Source organism: Fusarium keratoplasticum, chromosome 9 (assembly GCF_025433545.1).
Source record: "Fusarium keratoplasticum isolate Fu6.1 chromosome 9, whole genome shotgun sequence".
NCBI lineage: Eukaryota > Fungi > Ascomycota > Sordariomycetes > Hypocreales > Nectriaceae > Fusarium > Fusarium keratoplasticum.
Window position 1 is genome coordinate 1,480,046 of NC_070537.1, and position 20,402 is coordinate 1,500,447.

Below are 20,402 nucleotides of genomic sequence, written 5' to 3' on the forward strand. Positions count from 1 at the left end.
CCCCACGACCCCTATTGTCTAGGATATGATCCATGTCGTGCCTTGTCTTGTCTTGGGACCAGAGACAACAACATGTCGCAATTCGTATCTGTGGCTGGTGGTAGCCTTGTGCGATAAGTCACATCCAAACACGCAACACAGCCAACGATGCCATGCTGTTTCTCCTCCAGCCCCTACCTATCTCGCCTCATCCGCCTCCTTTTTTCCTCTTCCCCACGGCGTGTGTTTCGTCCCCTTACTTCCCATCAATTTACTGCGTACCGTAATCGGAGATCATTCTCATCACAAGAGCGAGCCACGATACACCCCTTGCGGCCCACCCTACCGGGTCGAAGAGATTGGCATGGAGATGAGATGGGCTCGAGATGGACAAATAACAGGTCGCATAGGGCCTTGTAAGCCAAAAAACACTCCCCCCCTCCCCATGATTAGCCCTGTCCGTAAACCTTGAATTTTAGAATGGGAAAAGTGCGAGCAAGCATTTACGAAACGAGGCTAGGCAGATTTGTATCCAACTACCGTAATTGTCTTGCGCGGCGCGGCTATTCAGCTGCACAAATGCGGTTCTTGCCTCTTTAGATGGTTTCTCTCTTGTTTTCTCTTTTCGCATTTGCAAGGTTGACATTGTTTTCGTATCTGATTGAAATTAATCTGGAAATTGAAGACAAATCTCACCTCCTTTTTTCACTCTAGCTCTTTGGATTATCATCCGCTCTTTTTTTTACGTCTGGCGCGGCGGCGGGCGCGGGAACGGGCGGCTAACTCTGGGGCCGTGTGGCCGTTCCCGCGCGTGCTTTTGCTTTTTGGCCTTGTCACAGAACGGAGAACCTTGTGAGCTTTTTTGCGAGCCGTTTAGTTTTTCTTTTTGGTACTGCTATTTCGGATTTGCCCCGAGCGTTTTTAATACATGAAGTCTTCTTATTTCCCTCATGGGGCAACAGCCCGACGCCGTCGTCGCACCGGTGGTCGGGAGAAACGGGCACTAAACAAGACTCGACGTGGGATTTGACAGCTTGCGTATGAACAGATAAAAGAGACGGGTGGGACAAAAGGGTCGGTAGCGTGGGATAATGGTTAGCACGGGGGGTCTGATGACGCCTTACAGAAGACGCGGGATGCCAAAAGGTCTAGGCTGAGGTGAACCCAACCCGTTGAGATGGATGAACAGGAGTTCGCAGCAGGGAAACTGTGCGCTTGCGGACACTGCACCGTAGGACATGGACATTTTGCCAAGCCACGGCAAGGGATGAGATGAGAGAGTGCTCGTTGTCTGGTTGTATCAATAGTTTGCGATTTGAGTTTCAATTCACGTGAAGTTTATTTCAGCTGATCAAACAGGGGGTGGAGGTGCTTTGATGCTGAATGGTAGAGCAAATCTGCTGAGTATTCCTCCGTATTACAGAGTAGTTGCCCAACCCCCCAACCACCGCCACTTCAGGTCCCATGAACCGTCAGCTTGGGTCGAAATGATGTGTAGCACCCCTTCCCACGCTGCTGGGTCACCACCATGTTCCATCCCGCTTCCGAAAGCCAAAGCTAGAGGATGGATGAGCCGTTTCCCCCCCCCTCGTTCGTGGGATATATCCCGCAAATCTGGGCGCTTGTAATCATCCCGTGCCCCTAAGATCCAGCCTCCCTTGAGTTGGCTCGTGGACGAACCCAACCCGTGGCGATGGCGTCGTCTGGCGCTGCTGCAATTCGATCGATAAAGCAAGACAGAGCCAGACTTGGGAAAACAACAAAAAAGCAAAAAAAGGGGGAACCACGGGTGTGCTAGGCAGCGCCAGCGAACCCAGCAGGATGGGTTGCAGTCTGAGCGTACAGCAAATCCCATCCTAGGGGGGCAGGATTATTTGGTTTTTCCTTGGGTAGGATGGAGCTTTTCCCTCCCAAGCTCCGTGGTTGCATCTCTTACACACAGACGCTGGCCGGGTTGTCGTCCCCCTTCCCCCTCCCTCTGTGGCGCCGAGAGGCCGCCCTGAGCCACAGAGGACGGCCCCTAGGGGAACGGTTCGTCCCTCCAGAGCGGCACGAGGCGCACGGCAGACGGATGGAGGGGGGCGGACCACGCCGGGGGCCCTGCTCGGGCTGGCTGCTCTCTGCCTCTCACGGCGCCGTCTCTGGTTGCACCTAATCTCCCAGGCCGACGGAGCGGAGAGGGGGAGATCGATCGCTGAGAGGGCGACACTACTGTAACCACACAGACCTTATCCATGGCCCGACAAGACGGACGGCTCGCCCACTTGTTCGTTTGTTCAACTACTCGGATCGTTTTCCTCGGAGGAGCAGGTACGCACAGGCATTCTGACGTTGTCGTGCACCCAGGACTCAGCTGCTGTGTGCATTGCGATACGTACTTCATTCTCAACTTGCACCAATCTTATCAACCACCGGCCAAGAAATACCCGGTGGGTCGCCCCCAAAGATGATAGATCTCATCGCTCAGACGCGGCGCAGTGTTTCATAGAGAGATCCGTCCATGACTCGTCCGTGCTCACTCCGTTTGAAAGACAAACAGCAGGAAACCATCACCAGCTGAAAAAAATCAGACTGGAAAGGTGGGTTCAAACCCCTCCTCCACCATCGACGGGTTGCTGCTGGATCTGGCAGCGGCTTTGACAGAGCAAAGAGGGCTGCCTTGGATGATGCATCTCTTGCCATCTCATCCCATCGCTCAAATCGGCTGCGAGATCTCTCTCGAGTACGTCCCCTGCCCCGCATCTCATCGACGATCATGGGTCACCACCAACCAACCAACCCACATTCAAGATCCCCTCTCCGAAAAGAGACGGCAAGACACAAGAATGACGAGTCGCGTCGAGAACAGAACCTGCCACCGCATGTGACGAGGGAGTGCGTTTGTGAACCTCTCCCCCAACCCACATGTGCCCTCAACGCAAGCAAGCAAGCGAACACACGGCACAAAAAGAAACAACAGGTGAAAAAACTGAGTGTCTCTGATGCACACCATAGCCCACCCAGAGACATGGATGCGCCATCTCCTTCCCTTTACACCACCACAAACGAGACGGATCAAAAGGTCGAATCGCGATTCAAACACCCCAAGTCATGGCTGATTGCCCCCGGTCCATGGATGAAGCACCTCTAGGGGGGGAAATCAGAGGCCAATAAAAAGATAAAGAAGCCTTCTCGTCTCTTCTCTCATCCTCATCAACCGCGGCCGACGGGGGGAACTAATGCTGCTGCTAAATTCTGCTACAGTCACTACTGCTCAGCTCTTTTCTCTCTATCACTTCTCACATTCCCAGAAGATGCTTGGGGGGATTGAGCAAGGAGGGGCGTATGTCTTTTGCTCAAACGAAAACAAAGACGAGAAATCGAGGATCAGGCATGTTGCGATGGTGGCTTCCATGCACTCCTGTGATGCGATGCGATGACCCGATCCAGGTTTTATTCCCAGCGGCTCGACATCGACAGCGTGTCGACCAATTGACCGAGACAGGATGGAAATCCTGAAAAGCCTCATTCTCTGCTTTCCCATGTCAGAGAGACCTTTACGCGGTCTTGGCAGGGCGAATGTGCGGCACGGTTTGGATGGGCAAGGCGATGGACCATGACCATGGGGCGATAAAAGCCCAACTCTCACGACAGGACCGTAGCGCTTGACCCAACTCCATGGTAACGATCCCAGGCAGAGGCGACACAGCCTCAGGGATGATGTGCAGCGCCCTCTTGTCTCTGTGAGCGCTCATCTTTTCCCCGTCACAGCGGAAGGCGGATGATATCCCATCCGGCCTGTCCCAAAGGGTCCAGCCGCTCACCGAAAAGGTACCCCTGGTCTCTTTGCAAGATGCGCATCCTCGTTTTGTGAGATGCGACAAGAGAGAGAAAGCCGGGCCGCTCCTGGGACATGGGAGGGAGTGCCCCGAAAAGCGTCGGTCTCGTCCATCCTTACCAGGCCTTGCTTGCTTCCCGACGTCGATGTGATGCAAGATGAAGGTTCTTGGATGTCGGGCGACCAAGTGCGGACGCAAGGGGTTGATGGTGTGTACCGGGGCCGGAATAGGCCATGTGCAGACGGGCAAGCCACGGGAAGAGAAGGGAAGAGAAAGGAAGCCAAGGAGAAGATGCTGACTCCCTCCGTCGTCTCGGCTCGGTCACGGATTGAGTCTCCGGTGGTCTCTGTCAGATCTCTTGTTGTCTTGGTGGTTTGTCGTTTGCTTTCTTTTTCGGTTCCAACGCTGCGGTGGCCGATGGGTGCTGTGGCTTCGCGCCAAACAGAGCCACTGGTGCCTCTCCCCCAAGACCGGATGCAAGATTCGATTGTGGAGGTGCGTTTTTGGAGCTTGTGGGAGACGTCGGCCCCATCGAGCCAGGGTCTGAGCAGGTGTCGAGGTGACATCGTGTCCACCGAGAGAATGTCGTCCCCGCCCTCGAGGGTCACTCGGTCCCCTGCGTCTGCACCTACTATTCAACCCAGTCCAGCCCAGTCCAGCCTGGGTAGGCATAGGCGTGCCCCGGGCCGCGCCTCACCTCGACTCGACGCACCGCACCGCACACACGCCGAGGCTGTGATGCGAGCCGCGATAATGCGATATGAGATATCTCCTCTTGTCTCTTTTGAAATCGCATGGTTCAAACACCTCGATTCTCACGACCCTGGTCTCGTTCCGCCCATCTCGTCGGGATCAGAGTAGGATAGAGTGGAAGCCCAACGTCCTCCTCCTCGCTTGTCCCCTTCGGCCTTCCTCTTCCAGCCTCGAATACCCCGTCAACAGGATCGCAAGGCAAGGTCTTGCGCCCCTGGAATCTCCAGCTCCAGGGGGGGAGGGCCGGCAATGGCCAGGAACCTGAACAGCCGTTGTCCTCGCCCGAGCACTCGGGATCCGGGGAGTGCTGGCGGAGGAAGGCCGGCCGCTGACTTTGGGCCTGAGCTATCAATATTTCGGCTCGTCCCGTCTCCCAATTCGCAAGCTCTGCCTGTTGTGGTCCGGTGTGGTGCCCCTTTGGGGCCCGACCATCCGGTGACAGCATCCTTTGCCGAAAGTCTGTCGGCTATTCTTGGGAATGGGGAACTGGGACCGTTCAACGTCCCGGTTGATTACTTACTTCTCGTCCCTGACCCTACTCTATGCGAAGAATTGCAACTGTGAGTGATCATGCTCTCTCGCTTGGCCATGCTCGATCATGGATGCTCGGCGCTACCTCACATCACATCGATCGGGAGCGAGCGCCCTCCATCACAAGGCCGTGATATCCCAGCACGCATTCCTCTTGAGGGAACCTGAACCGCTGATCCAACCATGCTCACAGTGGGACCCTCCATCTTTCCTCCTTCAACCTCTGCCGGATGAGTTCCTGATTGATGCTCACAGAGTCAGGCCAGGTCAAGGGCAGGCGAGAATTCCGCACTGGAGCATGGGGACTACATGCCTTGCTCCTCGCTCGTGCTCGTACAGGACAGAGGACGACGCGCGACGCTCAACGACATGCAGGTCCTTCACTCAACATTGCCAGGATTGCTTGGGCCAAGCGGACAGTTCTAGAGCAGAGAGTCGTCGAAGTCGGCGCTTACCTGCCATGCCGTTTGCGTCATGGATCGCATCAACGGCGCAGAAAAGTTTCTCGCCGCCTACGTGCAGCCCCTGAGACGGGCCTCTCCTTGGGCCTGAGGGCGAGCTCTTCAGCTGCCAGCCCCTTTTACTGGCTGGGGTGACCTTGCTGTGGGACTTGAAGACGAGCTCTGCGATAGTTTGCGGCTCTTGGACTGAAGCTGGTGGACGAAAACGTCTTGGTCGAGGGACACGTATAAGCAGAGACGGGGCAAGAGAGGTTGGGAATATCCATCGTCTCCTCTACTCTGGTCTGTGCTGTGCGTTACACTGACGTCCAGCTCAGCAAGGGCACTCGGACCCGAGAGAGGGCTTTCACCCCGATTTCTCTTCTTTACATGATGGATGTGAATGGACTGATTCTCGTCATGGCTCACGAGTCGGGGCCTCAAGGGGGCATGTGCGTCCCCGTGCGGCAAAGACCCTGGGGCTAGCAGGAGCTGAAGCTGGAGGAGGCGGGAATTGTGTCAAGCCGGGTCCTGGTCTAGAAGAAAAGAGGGGAAGTCCAATTCGGAGAAAAATTCTACGGCCGTTTTTTCAAAGTCCTGGGGTATATCGCGTGGCAGGGTAAGGGGCGGCTACGATGCGGATGTAACGGGTTCGTCTGGTGTAGCAGAAAAGGGCGAGCAAGCGGAGAAGATCGGAAGAGACTCAGGCAATCTGTGGTGTGACTCTGCTGGGCGTCGGGATTTTGAGGGTTGGAGGGAGGGGGGGTGTTAAGAGTCAAATGGTCTATAGGTGAATCTGGATCTCAGGGGTTGCTTGCTCTCGGCTGGAGAAGGAAAAAGCTGGGGTTTTTTTCAACTGACGTGGTTGATGATGTGTAATGCGTTGTCTGTAAGTGCTTGGTCATGATGGTGATGGGGCTGGATGAGGGCTTAGACAGAGTAAGCCACGGTGAGTTATTGAGAGAAGATGGGGTCTTGGGGGCTGTAGATTATGTTGATGAATGTTTGATATTGTCTAGAAGGGCCAATGGCAAAAAACAACCGAGTTTTGGCTAGTTTTTATTTCATTGATATCATGAGTCGTCGTAGTCATGATTGTTTGTGGGGTGGGGCTATAGGGTAGTTGGTTTGAGTTCGGGTTGGAATAGCATCATGACTGACACTCGATCACTGTGATAGGGGATGGACAGTGATTTAGTACTTGGTTATGTATAATTTTTGTCTGTGTATATGTGTGTCTAGTTTGTGTGGTTTCGTATTCATTAAGGCCGCTGTCGAGATCGTCAACTCCCAGCTGACGTTTACACCATGTCTGACAAGCTGTCCTTCATCCATTGTGTAACCAACATGACGATGCAAACGCCCAAGATGAATTGCCGAAAAGAGACAATAGAAATACCGAAGGTATCACCAGTATCTGAATCACGTCCAACAAGCCCTATGCCTTTCCAAAGAGCAACTCTCCTCCCCTGACTCGAGATATCATCAATCATCTACACCACACCAAACAGCAGACCCGAGAAACAGAACAACAACAGACAAACACGGCCATGTGCACTCTAATCTACCGCAAGTACGACTGCACAAAGTGCCAGCGCCGCGTCCGCGACGACAAGTGGATCGAAGAGTGCGAGCGAGCCAGGGCCGGCCGCAAGGGCACATGCGAGGCCAAGTTTGAGCACGAGACGAGCTACGTCCCCGCCGATGAGTGCATCGTCTGCGAGATGGAGAGGAGGAAGAGGGAGGAGGAGGAGGAGAGGCAGGCCGAGAAGGACGCCATGGAGCAGTCCGGGTGCAGTACGAGCTGAGGGGATGGGCTGCTTGATGAATGAATGATGAGATTGTAGTGGCTTATGAGCGTTGTAGTCGTCCCCAGAACATCCAGTTCTTCTTCCAGTCTATATCTAATGAAGCGACATTTCAGTTGACCAAACCCATGCCATATTGTACAGACCTCCCAACGCCATACCATGGATACCAAACCATACCATGCCCTTAAACCCACCGCGGCAAGTAATACTTGACATTCTCATACACCAAAAACGTCACCCAAGTCGCAGGCATAACCCTCACGACTCCGGGCATCAACCCACGGTAGAACCCCCTCAGCCCGTCCTCCTTCCAGATCCTCACCACGACGCCCCTGATGCCCCGTCCGAACCTCTCGTCGGCCTCGTAGTTCTGCAGCCGGCTCCGGAGCACCTGATAGGGGTACGTCACGGCGCCGGCGACGAGCTTCGCCGCGCTCGACAGGGCGACCGTCGCCTCGGGCGTCATGGGAGCATCCTTGGGGACGCCGTGCCTCTCCTGCCGCCGCGCGTAGTACCACCGCTTTGCCGGCTCGTACACGGCGAACTGTACCGCTCCGTGCGACACGCCTATCAACGAGACGCCCAGCCCTCGGTACAGGCCACGGATGCCCTCAGTGCTGAGGATGGAGCGGGCGCCCGAGATCATGGAAGGGTATGCGCCATGTGCGCCGCGGTCAGAGGACACCATGCGTGTCTTGAGGACCCAGACGGGGTTCGTCAACGCCGACGTCGATGCGCCGGCCAAGGCGCTCGCGACAAAGTAGTCTCCCGCCGAGGGGTAACCGCCGGGTCGGCTGTGCCAGGCGGCGAGGGCGCGCTCAAAGCGCGACTTGAAGAAGAAGAAGGAGGCCCAGCTGGAAGCATTTCCGACGAGGTTGGGCGTCAGACCGCGGTAAAGAGAGGCGAGGGGTCTGGGGTTAGACGTCAAGGAGCGGAGGAGCGAGACTGTCGTAGGGCGAACGGCAGAAGACGCAGAGCTGCGGTAGACTGAAGAGAGTTTGTTAGTTATAAATATTCATGTATGTACAAGGGAAGGGCCTTACTTTGCATGCGAGTCTTGACTATGTCGAGAGGATGCACTACCAAGGTCGCGACGGTGCCGGCACTGAGGCCGGCGATGGACTCGATGGCTGCGGGGGAGAGACCCGCATGGTTGAGGTCGGGCATAAAGTAGGGGACAAGTTTAATCTACAAGAGACTGTCACATTTTATGAACAAGATCAAAATAGAGAGAGCGTTGTTGTTGAAGATGGCAAGTTTTTGATACTAGACGTGGTTGACATAATCTTTTTTTTTTTCTGGTGGTCCGGAGCGGAGCTATCACGGAAGCTATGCCGAGCTTCGACGTCACAAGGCGCCTTGTTTCGGCTTCATGAACCAAGACGCCGATTAACAAGAGGAACTCGGAAGTAAAAGAATTAAGAGTGGTTTTTCTTTCTCTCTTCTCGTCCTGGACTTCTCGGGTCCTACTCTCAGCATGATACATGGATTTCATTTCGTACAATCAACCCCTCCTTTCCCCCCTCCCTCTCAAGCATGCGTCGGATTTCCCGGCCATCGATTATACACGACATAACCCCAACGCCCGTGAATGCTGGTGGTTTGCTGCTTCAGATCCTTTCCTCTTTAAAAGATAATGTACATTGTAAGGTTTGTTTATGGTGTTTGCTCTGCGCTTAGGAGAGAGGGGAGAGGAGGCTGGTCGGGACATGTTAGTGGGATATTCAGATATCAACGGTTCGTGGGGATTTGGGCATACCGGATGACTGAGGGTCGAGGCTCGCTGCGGGTGTAGCCTGTCGAAGGAAGTTAGTCTTGTCGTCGGGGTGAATGCATTTCGTTATTCGAGCGTCTTCGTACCGAGGTAGAGGATCAGAGGAAGGTAGCCACTGGAGAAGTCAGTCATATTGAACACTGCAAGTAACAATAGAAGAATCAACGTACTAGTGAATGGCGACGCGAGAAATGTCAATGAGCTTGGCAATGCGCTCCTGCACAACTCCATTAGCGATGCCTCCATACCCATCCTCTCGAGCTATCGCATACCTTGGACTCTTCGGAGAGGGCAAACATCTTGAAAGCGGACTATAGTCGAGACAAAGAGTAGAAACCTGAAGAAAGCGTGCGACGAGGTAAATCTCCAATGGGCGCAGGAAATCGTTTAAGGACGCTCGAGGCTGATGGATCGCAAAGCGGCGGGCGTTGGATTGACGTTCTCTCTCCCCCAAAAATTTCGGCCGGGTCCTGGAAAAATGTTCCACCTCCGAACTTCCTTCGCGGGCAGGGCGGGTCAACTTCGGCAAGCCACATTCTTGAAACCTTTGCCTCGCTGTGGCGTGTGGCTGGTGACAAGGCTGATGCCAACCTCTGGCCAAAATTTCCCCCAGAGGAAAGCTCCCCCAGGATTAAAGGTGACACCAAGCTTCACCACCATCATCAAAAACTCTGGATTTTCTTGCTTTTGCGCTCTTTTATCCAGGGATTATACGAATCGCGAAGGAGTAAGCTCCTTGTTACAAACCGTCATCATGGCGCAAAATAGGCATTGGTAAGTCACCCAGTCGCAAGGCTTCACACTCTTCAAGCTAACACGCGCTTCAGGGAGCAGGACAAGGAGGCGACCGTCTACATCGGCAACATCGACGAGCGCGCGACGTCGGCCATGGTGTACGAGATCATGCTCCAGATGGGACCCATCCACAACATCCACATGCCGCGCGACCGCGTCACCCAGACGCACCAGGGTTTCGGCTTCGTCGAGTTCCGCACGCCCACCGACGCAGAGTACGCGGCCAACGTCATGAACGGCGTCAAGCTGTACGGCAAGTCGCTTCGCGTCAACAAGGCCAGCGCAGACAAGCAGCGCGCCGCAGAGGTCGGCGCCGAGCTGTTTGTCGGAAACCTGGATCCCATGGTGGACGAGAAGATCCTCTACGACACCTTCAGCCGCTTCGGTCCGCTGCTGAGCTTGCCCAAGGTCGCGAGGGAGGAGTCGGGTGCTAGCAAGGGGTTTGGTTTTGTCAGCTTTGCCGACTTTGAGAGCAGTGATGCTGCGATTTCGAACCTGCACGGCCAGTATATTCTCAGCAAGGAGGTATCAGTGCAGTACGCCTTCAAGAAGGACGGAAAGGGAGAGAGACACGGTGATGAGGCCGAGCGAGAGTTGGCTGCCCAGGCCAAGAAGCGCAACATCGTCCCCGAAGCCCAGCCTGTTCCTCAAGCGTTCCTTCAACCACCGCCCGCCGCAGCTCCCGCGCCCCCAGCTGGCTTCGACCCGACTTCAATGGGTAGGATGCCTATGGGTGCTCCTCCACAAGGCATGCCAGGTGGCTTCGCTCCTCCGCAGCGCGGTCCATCACCGTATAACGCCGGCGCCGTTCCCCCTCCTGGAGCTCCTCCTCGCGGCTCGGGCCCTCTACCCCCAGCGCCGTCTGGCCTACCTGCCCGGCCGCCTCAATCACAAGCCGGGTTCACCAACCCGGCCGACTTCCACCCTGGCAGCTTCCGACCTCCCTCAGGATCCCCCGCGCCCCAAGGATACCCGGCCGCTCCTCCACCCGGTTTTCAACCTCCTCCACAGGGTGCTCCTGGCGCTCCGGGTGCTCCTCCTCCAGGCTTCATGCCTCCCCCTGGCTTCCAGCCGCCTCCTGGATTCCGTCGGTGAACACACTCCTCTCCACAAACATCACAAGGACCATGTCTTGCATAATATTCTCTCATCTGAGCTTTAAAGACTCGATCGAGTCGTAGACTCCATTGACCAGACCGTTGTTACGGTCAAACAAACGACCTCGCGTCGTGCATCTAATTACCCCTTAAACCACCAAAGGAAGAGACCATGGACGTCCATGGTCAGGTATCGTACAGACCTCCTTAAAAAGACCCCTCCCCCGAATTGGTATACAAATCATCAAAATGAATTCCTTCCTCTCTTAAAAAAATGCGGCCAAATACCATGCTCCAACGCCGGATTTTGAACCTCCTCTTCTTACCCCCTCCCTACCTATTCAGCAACGCCCTGAAAATGCCTGCCCTGCCTCCATCGTCGCCTTTTCCCATTCTCGAGCCGCTTCCTCATGCTGGCCCTGAACCTCGTACGACTGCGCGAGCATGCCGTCCGCGACACTCTGCCATAGGACGTTGCCGCTGCGGTGCGCCTGCTTGGCTGCCGCCAGCGCGCTCTTGAGAGCCTGCTCGCCAATGACGTTTTCGAACAGCCGGTTTCGCATGATGGCAAGCGTCACGGCGGCGCCCAGCACATTGTTAGTGGACTTGGACCCGCCCATGGCGGCTTGGATGTGCTGCTTCTGTTGGTTGAGCTGCTGTGGAGGATCCGTGGTGATGGCAGCCATGACGTTGTGCCAAGCCGTGCGCAGATCGACATTGTGATGGCTCGAGCAAAGGGGCTGCAGCTGCTCCATCAAGTCAAGGGTCTCTTGGTCATCCCGCTGCGAGTGGTGCTGCATAATCCAGAGTCTGTTGAGCCCGGCAAGCATGGCAAGCTCTCGATGCGCCGCCTTGACGCCGGTCCCGCGCTGAGCAATGTCGAACGAAGGGGCCCGGAAGATGTCGAGGGCGGTCTGGAGGTCTCCTGTGCCCTGGTGATAGACACCAGATAGATAGATGGCTAGTAGCCTGAGGATGCCCTGCGTGGACGGAGTAATAAGAGTCTCGAGCTTGACGATGAATTGTTTCACCTTGTCCCATTGGCAGTGACTAGCTGTAAACAGGCCGAGCAAGATGTTGAGGTATGCTTGAGCCTCCATGCGCCATTCGCGTTGTTGAATGGCCTCTTGTAGTGAGACAGAAGGACCATAGCGAATTCCGGCAGTAGTGTTGTCCCCTGTCACGGTTAGCGCCCGCTCATTGCGTTCAACGTGTATGTCACTTACAAGAATCAAGAATCTTCAGGCCCTCTCGCCAGAAATCGGAGGCGGGTCGACGAACATGTTGAGATTGAGATGTCTTGTGCAAGTTCGCCAAACCGCTAAATGTGAAACTGACTCCTGGTTAGTCGTACACAGGCAAGACTGTCCACGGATCAACTTACACAAGAGAAGTCAGCTCAATCTTGGTCATGAACGACATGACCAAGTAATCCACAGGCCCAGCATCTCCATCTCCATGACGGATAATGGCGGCTGTATCGCTGCTGATGGTGTGCGCCGTCGAGGGCTGCTTCTTGACGGGGATGAGAAAGTCCGACTTTACGTTATGCCAGTCGCCGCACTCGTCCAGTCGATTCTGCACCGCCCGCATCTTCTGAGTCGTCACATCTGGGCTCTGATGGTTGATGCTCGATGCAAGGTCGAGGAGCAGCATGAGCATGTCGAGCTGCATGATGTGAACCGAAGGGTCGAACTGGAACTTGGCCGCCTGGGCGATGCACTGCTGCACCTTTTCGATGCTGCCATCTTTGGACGCCTTGAGGAGGGTGAGCCCTTCGAGGAGCGAAGCGAAGGCACTGATGGCATTGTCGCCGCGTGAGTTGGCCAGGACCTGGATGGAGCGGATGTTTTCGAGGGCGCTGGCGTCAGCGGTCTGGCCGACTTCCATATAGAACGAATTCTTCAGTAGCCTGAATGCATACGCCCAGTGTACATGCTTGTATCTGAAGAACTATTAGTACCGAAGATCTGGGAAATGGGTGTTCGTCTGAGACAACTCACGTCTCGCAGTCCGCAATATGGCGGTCGACGGCAGTCAGGGCAGCCTTATGGGTTCGCTGGAATAGTAGCTTCAACTGGATATACTGCATACAATACTTGAGATCAGACATGCGGTGCTGTCACATTGGTTAGTTGTGTCGAGCTGGGACGTTGAGGTTGCACTCACCTTTTCACACAGTGAGATACCCTTGGCGAGCGCTGTCTCAGCCTCCATCAAATTCTCCGTCTCTTCTAACAGTACAGCGGCGTATCGTAGTCGCATCCTCGCCTCTTGACGGGGGGATAGCCGGCCGCCCTGTAATGATGCCTCCAAACATGCCAGGCCCGTAGATATCAGTTTCTGGTACTCCTCTACGTGGGTATCATTCAGAGACATGGCAACATCGTGGACGGAAGCGCGAGCCTTGTCGAAGCACTCCTCGGCCACCGCTACCATGATGTGGACAGTCTCCGGCGGCCGAGCCTTTGGTGTGGTGGCAGGTGACTTCTTGGTGAGGCTCGGAGAGCGCGCAGTCAGAGCCGGGGAGTTGCCAACGGATGAAAGAGGGCTGGGTTTTATTCGAGGTGTGGCAGCGCCAGGTCTTTGTTGGTGTGGTTGAGGTTGTGGTTGAGGCGGAGGGAGATGTTGAGATTGTGGACTTCCCAGCATCACCTCCATGGGTGTCACAGTGATAGTATCTTGTTGCGGCGGTTGAGGTTTGGGGGGCTCATGTCTTGAAGAGCTCTGCAGGTTTCCCATCGTGACTGGAGGGAGAGGTGGTAGTTGTTGAATATCCTGCAAATTCACATAGTGCATTTGCTGTGGTTCAGGTTGGGGAGGTTGGTGATGCTGCACAGGCTCAGGAGTAGGCTCAGGAGCAGCATCTTGGACAGGTCGCTGGGTAGTTTGTTGTGGCTGCTGCTGAAAGGACTGGGGTGGTGGATGTTGAACGGGTTGCTGCCGCTGCTGTTGTATTTGTGGCTGAGATCGCTTTCGAACAGGTTGCGGCGAAGGCTGGGAGACGGGTATCTGAGCTTGCTGCTGGACATGGGTCTGTCGCTGTTGTTGGTGCTGGTATTGCTGGCGCTGTTGCTGTTGCAGATGTTGTTGTTGCTGCTGCTGCTGCTGCTGCTGCTGCGAGTACTGTTGTGTCTGCTGTTGGGGCTGCGGCAATCGATATCCTTGGCTCTGGGGAATCGACGGTGTCCTCTGTCGTGGTGAAGGAACCTGGCTTTGCTGCTGAAAGCGCTGCTGTTGCTGCGGCGAGGCGACAGGTCGCTGATACATCTGCTGATGATGCGGTTGCTGAAACTGTTGCTGAAACATCATGTTCTGACCCCCAGGCGACTGTTGCTGCTGTTGTTGCCACACATTAGGCGGAGGGACATACTGCGCGGCAGCTGCTTGCATCTGATGCCCTCCAAACGCCTGGTTGTTGGTCTCATATCCCTGATACGCCGCCGTGGGCATCCCCCCAAACTGCGCCATCTGCTGCTGGGCGTGTGTCGGCATATATGACTGCTGCCCCTGCTGCTGTTGCTGGGGCATGGAGTAGAACTGCTGCTGTTGTTGTGGACTCGAAAACTGTTGATATCCGCCGCCGCCGCCGCCGACGTATGACGGAGATGAATTCATGCCCTGTGTCGGCAGCGGCTGCTGCTGGCCCTGCTGGCCCTGACCGTGATAGGGCCTGTAGCTCATGGCCTCTCGCTCTCCGTGATGCAGAGTGGTCCTCGTCTCTCAGCATCCGATATATGTCTCGTCGTCGCGGGGCGCAGGCCGGCGCGATTCTGCTTCATGGCATGGCGCTCTCGCTCCTACTTGGTTCCTCTCTGCTCCTTCGGGCTCCCGCTCCCGGTTTCTCGTGCGTGCGTGCGTCGCCTCGATTCGTCGGACCGTGTCGGCTTGCGATTCGCGACTCGGTTTCGTTCGATCTCTTGGCCTCGTGTCTCGTCGACTTTTAATGTGGTTGGTTTTCGGGCGTGAAGGACGGGAAACACGAGTGCGACGGGTTGGATCCCGTCGTGTCGCGGGGCATTCTGATTGGTCGGATTTCAATGGCAGCTGGGGAGACTATTTTAGACTATGCATAGGTACGGACTTGAGTTGTGACCTCAGCCTCAACATCAGGGGTACCTTTCCCTTCATCTCAACAAAGGCAAATGCAAACTTCGACTCTATCATCTTAAATTCACGTTTAAATTTCATTATACAAATACTCAAACATTGGCTGAAAGATACGTTGTTATTATGCCGTCAAACATGAATGTTACTTTTCATCAAGAACCCCCAAACGCAAACAAAACCAACAAAATCAAGGCCCATGCTCGTTTCTATACTATCTTGAAAATCTTCAAGATATTCGATAACGTCCCCAGCGCCAGGGCATGCAACATCCCCATCGGGTATTAGAATAAAACACAAGAAAAGAAACGCGCAAACTCCACCAATGTCTTGCCTTGCTCATCCATCATAAGCATGTTTCCATGCAGAGCGCGCTCAACCCATGCAGACCCATTCAGCGAATACACACCACCGTGCTGTGCGATCTGCCAGCACGAGGCCTCTCCATACACCCTTCTCTGAACACTTGATGATTGTCTCCCAGGTGCCGCCGTCGCTAGCGGTCCCGCCGCCCGAGAGACTTCCGCTTCCAACATGAATGCCCCTACGATCCTCCTTTCTCATAAGGCGCAGGATCTTTCCTCCGGGCGTCTGGATCGCGAGCTTAGCAGGCTTCTTCCCAGCCACAGTTCCCGTAGCTGAGCTTGGGGTTGAGCCACTAGCACTCGAGGCGTTGATGCTCAGCGCGGAACCAGGTCGGGCAAATGGGACAGGGCTCGTGCCTCCTGGGTTTGATGATGGCGTCAGGGCAGATCCATTCGATAGCGAGCTTGGATGTTGTCTGATGGCAAAGACAAACGTGTTGTTCAGTGCCAGTCGTTGACATTGTGGCTGAACCACGTAGATGTCGTGTCGCTGTGCATGGGGAGTAGGATGCCTCGTGACAAACTCGTAAGGCGGATTTTCACCCGTGTGAACGATGGGCAACGCAAACGCCATCGGATGCGGGATGTCCTTGATGCTATGCATCAAACCTCGCTTGCCCGCGTAGATCTTCAGAGTCCCCTGTCCCTCGTCTCCTGGTAGCAGGGCCTTGATGGTATATCGCTTGATTCCGTTGAACCACTCTGCCTGAGCCAGAGCCCTCTTCTTGACAATGTCGCCGCTCTCAAACACATCTCCGTCAGAGTCTCGCGAGTAACCTCGCACCTCCACCTCAGCTGCGACTTCGACATCGGATGGAACATTGAACTTGATGTGCACCATTTCCAAGTCCTCGATTCGGGTCAGAGCTGTGTTATAGTCGACCATCTCGATCTCGTTGCGGAAGAAGGGCGCGCACGCACACGGCAAGTTGAGAAGTGTCTCATGCGCAACCGGGGGAACGATGTGCTGCTGGCTGTGATGCTCGGGAATGTGAGTCCAGCAGATCTCCAGCGGCCTGGTAAGGAACCACCAAGAGTCAGCCGAGCTGTTGCTGGCGCTCGAGTAAAGACCTCGCCGGGGATATGAAGGGCTGGCGACGCAGCAATCGATCATACGCCATTCATTGTCCACCATGACAGCGTTCCACCAATGGTTGGGTCGAGGCATAATGTTGATCTCAGACACCTCTCCAGGAGTCTTGAGATAGCCTCGCACGACCTCACAGTGAATGCCAACGGCAGAACACATTTCCATAACCAAAACAGCATACTCCTCAGCACACCCTCTCTTGGCTTGGATCACCCGCCGTGTATCGATTTCTCCTTCGAAATCTTCCTCCCAGCAGATCCTTTCAGATACCCATGTGAAGATGGCCCGTAGGCGCTGTACGTCGCTTCGATATGGGCGGCAGACGTAAGTGGTAGCCAGCTGGATAGCCGTTATGGCAGGAGGAAGGCCGCTAATGAAGCGTGAGTTCTTGTCGACCTGAGATAGGTTGATGGCTCCATAATTGATGGGCTCGGGAACCGGCTCTCCATCTACGCCTTCGTCTCCCTCGACACTCTCGTAGAGCTCGTCGACGGGATTCAGAGCCGGGTGGTCCATCATTTGGCATCGTTCTCGGCGCTCAGTCAACTCTATTGTGCTGAGCGAGTTCGAACGGTTCACATCACGACGAACCTGGACCCAATCAACGCCACCAGACAAGCCCATTTCAGTCGCAATATCTCTGCTAGAAGGCGTGCTGCCCAAACCACCCATGGGAGAGGATCCTGGTGGCATCGAACGGGCAAAGGGCGATGACTTTGGAGAGTCGATGCCCATTCCACCTGACACAAGTCCACCTCGGCTGCTGGCGACACCGGTCTTTGCAGTATCCAAAATCTTGCGGAAGATATTCCTCTTGGGAGGTTTCGGCTGGACAAGTCCTCCAAGTCCCAAGGCTGGATCGTCATGGAAGCCAACCTGAGTCTGCGGCCGTTGCAGTTGCTGAGCAGGGGCGTTACTGGCATGACTGCTGTGGTAAGTGACTCCAGTAAAGGGCGAGTCGGGTCTATCGTTGTCCGGCTCTCTCAGTCCCAAAGCACTCTGAGCACGGTTCCCGGACCTAGCAAGACTTCCTGCGCTGGTTGAGCTGAAGGCGCCTGCTGAGGCTCCACTCCACAGAGTCCTGGAACTGCTCTGGGTCGAAGAACTGCTATTGCTCTGGTTTCCGGAGGAGGCGTTGGTCGAATTCGTCTTGGTTGTTAGGGTACGGGCAACGCCTCGACCGATCTCATAAGCTGACTTGCGAGCTCTCAACTTTCGAGGTAGATCAGCAGACCGTCCCATCGACGACTTGGGCCGCTCAAAAGGCACATTCTTAGGGGGCGGCGGAGGCGGAAGGTCGTCGATATCGTCCTCTACTCTCGAACTTTGCCGGTGCAGCTGTTGAAACTGCTTCTCCATGCGCTCGACGTAGCTGCTGAGTTTCTCATCACGGGAGCCGCTCTGATAAGACACCTCCTGTGAAGATTCTCCGCTCCACGTTTCATAACCTTCGTCTTGTTGCGCTATGCCCATTGATGTTCTAGGTCTGGATCGTTCTTGCGTCTTCCTGCTAGAACGCTGAGTTGAAACCATATCGAATTGTTCCGGGGACCACGGGTCGTGGTTTGGCTCCGGGGAGCCGCGATCTCCAGGCCTTCTCGAGTTACCTTCAAGGACACCCAATTGCTCTATTACTCCATCCATAGCCTCTCTGAGGGGCGAGGGCGTCATTCCCCCTGCAGGTGATGGCGGAGCGGGAGACATAGCGCCAGGTGTGTACGCCCTGTAGGACCTGTCGTCAAACGAATTCCGCGACCTATGGCTCATGTTGGGAGGTGGTGGTCTGTAGGAATTATTCGAATTTTGCCTTGAGCCAGCAAAGTGGTTATATGAGGCATTAGATCCATGGCGAGACATTTCAAGAGAAGTCCTCTGAAGATCCTTCGAACCAGCCCGCGTCATTTGCCTATGAGGAGGCGGTGCTGGAGGGGGCGGAGAGTTATCACGTCCTTGACTTTGATAGCTGGAAATTCGATGGAAGGATGGGACGGGTGATGGACCTCTGGAGCTACCGTAGCCATGGCTATGGTGCATTGGGGGAGCAGGAGACGGACCTCTAGCGCCATAGCCATGAGGAGGCGCAGGCGAAGGGCCTCTTGAGTGGTAGTCGTGCATTGGATTTGGTGACGGAGCTCGTGAGCCGTAGCCGTGTGATGGTGCAGGAGAAGGGGCTCTGGGGTCGTATCCACGAGGAGGCGCAGGAGATGGGCCTCGTGAATGATATCCGCGAGGAGGAGCAGGAGATGGAGCTCTTGGATCGTAACCGTGAGGAGGAGCGGGAGATGGAGCTCTTGGATCGTAACCACGGGGAGGAGCAGGCGATGGGGCCCTGTGATCGTATCCATGAGGGGGGGCAGGCGATGGTCCTCGTGAATGGTAGCCTTGAGGAGGAGGAACAGGCGATGGACCCCTCTCAACCTCGTGCGTGCTGTGTGCGAAGGAAGCACCTGAATCTTGTCGTACTCGGGGTTTGGGGGTCTCTTTGAAGACTTCAGGCTGCTTCGCGCTGGTGTAGTGAGGAGCCTTGGCGTATGCCTCGAATGGCTTTCGAAACGTCCTGGACTTGGTGGGCGCGTTGCTTGGGGATGTGCTTGCTGGCGAAGGGACAGACTTGGTGGTTGGCCTGAATTCGGGGGGGAGGAGTTCGACAAAGTTGGATGGGAACGACCCGACGGTTCTTCGATCTCGATATAATCTGCCCACCCACCATGAACCGTCACCAGCATTCAAGCATTCTATCAGATCCCCCTCGATGAATCCTAGATCGCGTTTCGACTGTGGCGTAATGTCAGCGGCAGATTGATCGAGAGTTAAATGGCACAAACCTCTCCTCCCCAAGAGTAAACAGCTCGACACCAGCATGGAAACCGCGTCGGCAACGGTGGTGGAGCCGGTGGCATCGTGAAAGAATGAAGGACTAGAGATGAGGCCAAGAGCTAGACAGGATACAAGGCGCAAAGGCTTGTCTCGAAGGATCGAGGCGCGTCAGAGGTGAAGCTTTACAGGGCGACAGACACAGGCATGTCAAACAAAGCTGGTCCAGACACACAAACTGCTAAGACACCAAAAAAAGAGTGGGAAACAATGAGCGTCGATGTGGACAGGGTCTCGCGGTGACCGAGGACGGCGAGGAATTCGAAGCAGCTGCAAGCGTCGTCGCGAACCGATGGGAGGAATGCAGCGACGAGACAATGGCCTTGTGATGAAGCGCCAGGTAGGATGGGATGAGAGACAGAAAATACAGAAGCGTCGGGTGGTGGGAAGAAATGATAGATGGGATGAGGCTTGAGGTCGCCTGTCAAAAAGTCGGTAGGCGGCCGAGGCGCTGGAGTCTTGGCCCTGAGCTCTGGCCTCACCGAGAAGTCTGGCCAGTGACAAAACAGAGGGGAGCAGTCGCCACGGCAACGGACGAGATCTGCCAGCTTTCCGGGGTGGCTGGCCAGCGCTAGTGGTCGTCCCGCCCACGACAGCTGTGCTTTAACCTGCTAGAGCGCTAAAACATGCGCTGAGACAGTCTAGCGGGCAGCCAACCGAGGGCTGGACTGGGCATATTCGAGCCTGGCGTGCCTGAGGCTGACGAGTGCGCAATTGACGGGAAGCTGACCCTGCTGTGCCTGGGAGCTGGAGGTGAGGCTGCTGCAGCACCTGTCGGACCCCATCTCGACTCGGCCGGGGACCTTGCATGAATCATGGTGACCCGGACGCCTTCTCACGGTGGATGACGGTGACTGGCAAGGGGATACGAGAGCTGACGAGCCAAGTGCGGAATGATGATGATATGGATGAGAATTGTGTTGCACGGGATGCACGAAAATGATTTGCATTTTGGGCGTCTCCTCTTG

General features: G+C 55.4%; 5 protein-coding genes and 1 pseudogene across 6 annotated transcripts, besides 1 other annotated feature; 2 read left to right on the top strand and 4 right to left on the bottom strand.

The window, feature by feature from the left end:
- Nucleotides 1-6,829: 6,829 nt before the first annotated feature.
- NCS57_01134300 (uncharacterized protein) lies at nucleotides 6,830-7,329 on the top strand (the record flags this gene model as incomplete). The annotated part of the gene is made up of 2 exons (XM_053061061.1): nucleotides 6,830-6,859; nucleotides 7,033-7,329. 2 exons carry the CDS (start codon nucleotides 6,830-6,832, stop codon nucleotides 7,327-7,329), a joined length of 327 nt encoding a protein of 108 aa, XP_052909447.1.
- Nucleotides 7,330-7,516: 187 nt separating this feature from the next.
- Nucleotides 7,517-8,520, bottom strand: NCS57_01134400 (annotated as a pseudogene). Its single transcript has 2 exons — nucleotides 8,376-8,520; nucleotides 7,517-8,319 (listed from the first exon to the last, which is right to left on the bottom strand).
- Nucleotides 7,517-8,520: a sequence feature.
- Nucleotides 8,521-9,008: 488 nt separating this feature from the next.
- NCS57_01134500 (uncharacterized protein) lies at nucleotides 9,009-9,238 on the bottom strand (the record flags this gene model as incomplete). The annotated part of the gene is made up of 3 exons (XM_053061062.1): nucleotides 9,009-9,030; nucleotides 9,092-9,128; nucleotides 9,193-9,238. 3 exons carry the CDS (start codon nucleotides 9,236-9,238, stop codon nucleotides 9,009-9,011), a joined length of 105 nt encoding a protein of 34 aa, XP_052909448.1.
- A 622-nt stretch (nucleotides 9,239-9,860) lies between these two features.
- Nucleotides 9,861-10,996, top strand: NCS57_01134600 (uncharacterized protein; the record flags this gene model as incomplete). The annotated part of the gene is made up of 2 exons (XM_053061063.1): nucleotides 9,861-9,880; nucleotides 9,934-10,996. The coding sequence occupies 2 exons, from the start codon at nucleotides 9,861-9,863 to the stop codon at nucleotides 10,994-10,996; spliced, it is 1,083 nt and encodes a 360-aa protein (XP_052909449.1).
- Nucleotides 10,997-11,339: 343 nt separating this feature from the next.
- NCS57_01134700 (uncharacterized protein) lies at nucleotides 11,340-14,682 on the bottom strand (the record flags this gene model as incomplete). The annotated part of the gene is made up of 5 exons (XM_053061064.1): nucleotides 11,340-12,175; nucleotides 12,225-12,331; nucleotides 12,383-12,943; nucleotides 13,002-13,117; nucleotides 13,168-14,682. The coding sequence occupies 5 exons, from the start codon at nucleotides 14,680-14,682 to the stop codon at nucleotides 11,340-11,342; spliced, it is 3,135 nt and encodes a 1,044-aa protein (XP_052909450.1).
- A 798-nt stretch (nucleotides 14,683-15,480) lies between these two features.
- Nucleotides 15,481-19,460, bottom strand: NCS57_01134800 (SH3 domain-containing protein; the record flags this gene model as incomplete). Its single annotated transcript, XM_053061065.1, has 2 exons — nucleotides 15,481-19,335; nucleotides 19,386-19,460. 2 exons carry the CDS (start codon nucleotides 19,458-19,460, stop codon nucleotides 15,481-15,483), a joined length of 3,930 nt encoding a protein of 1,309 aa, XP_052909451.1.
- Between the last annotated feature and the right edge of the window lie 942 nt (nucleotides 19,461-20,402).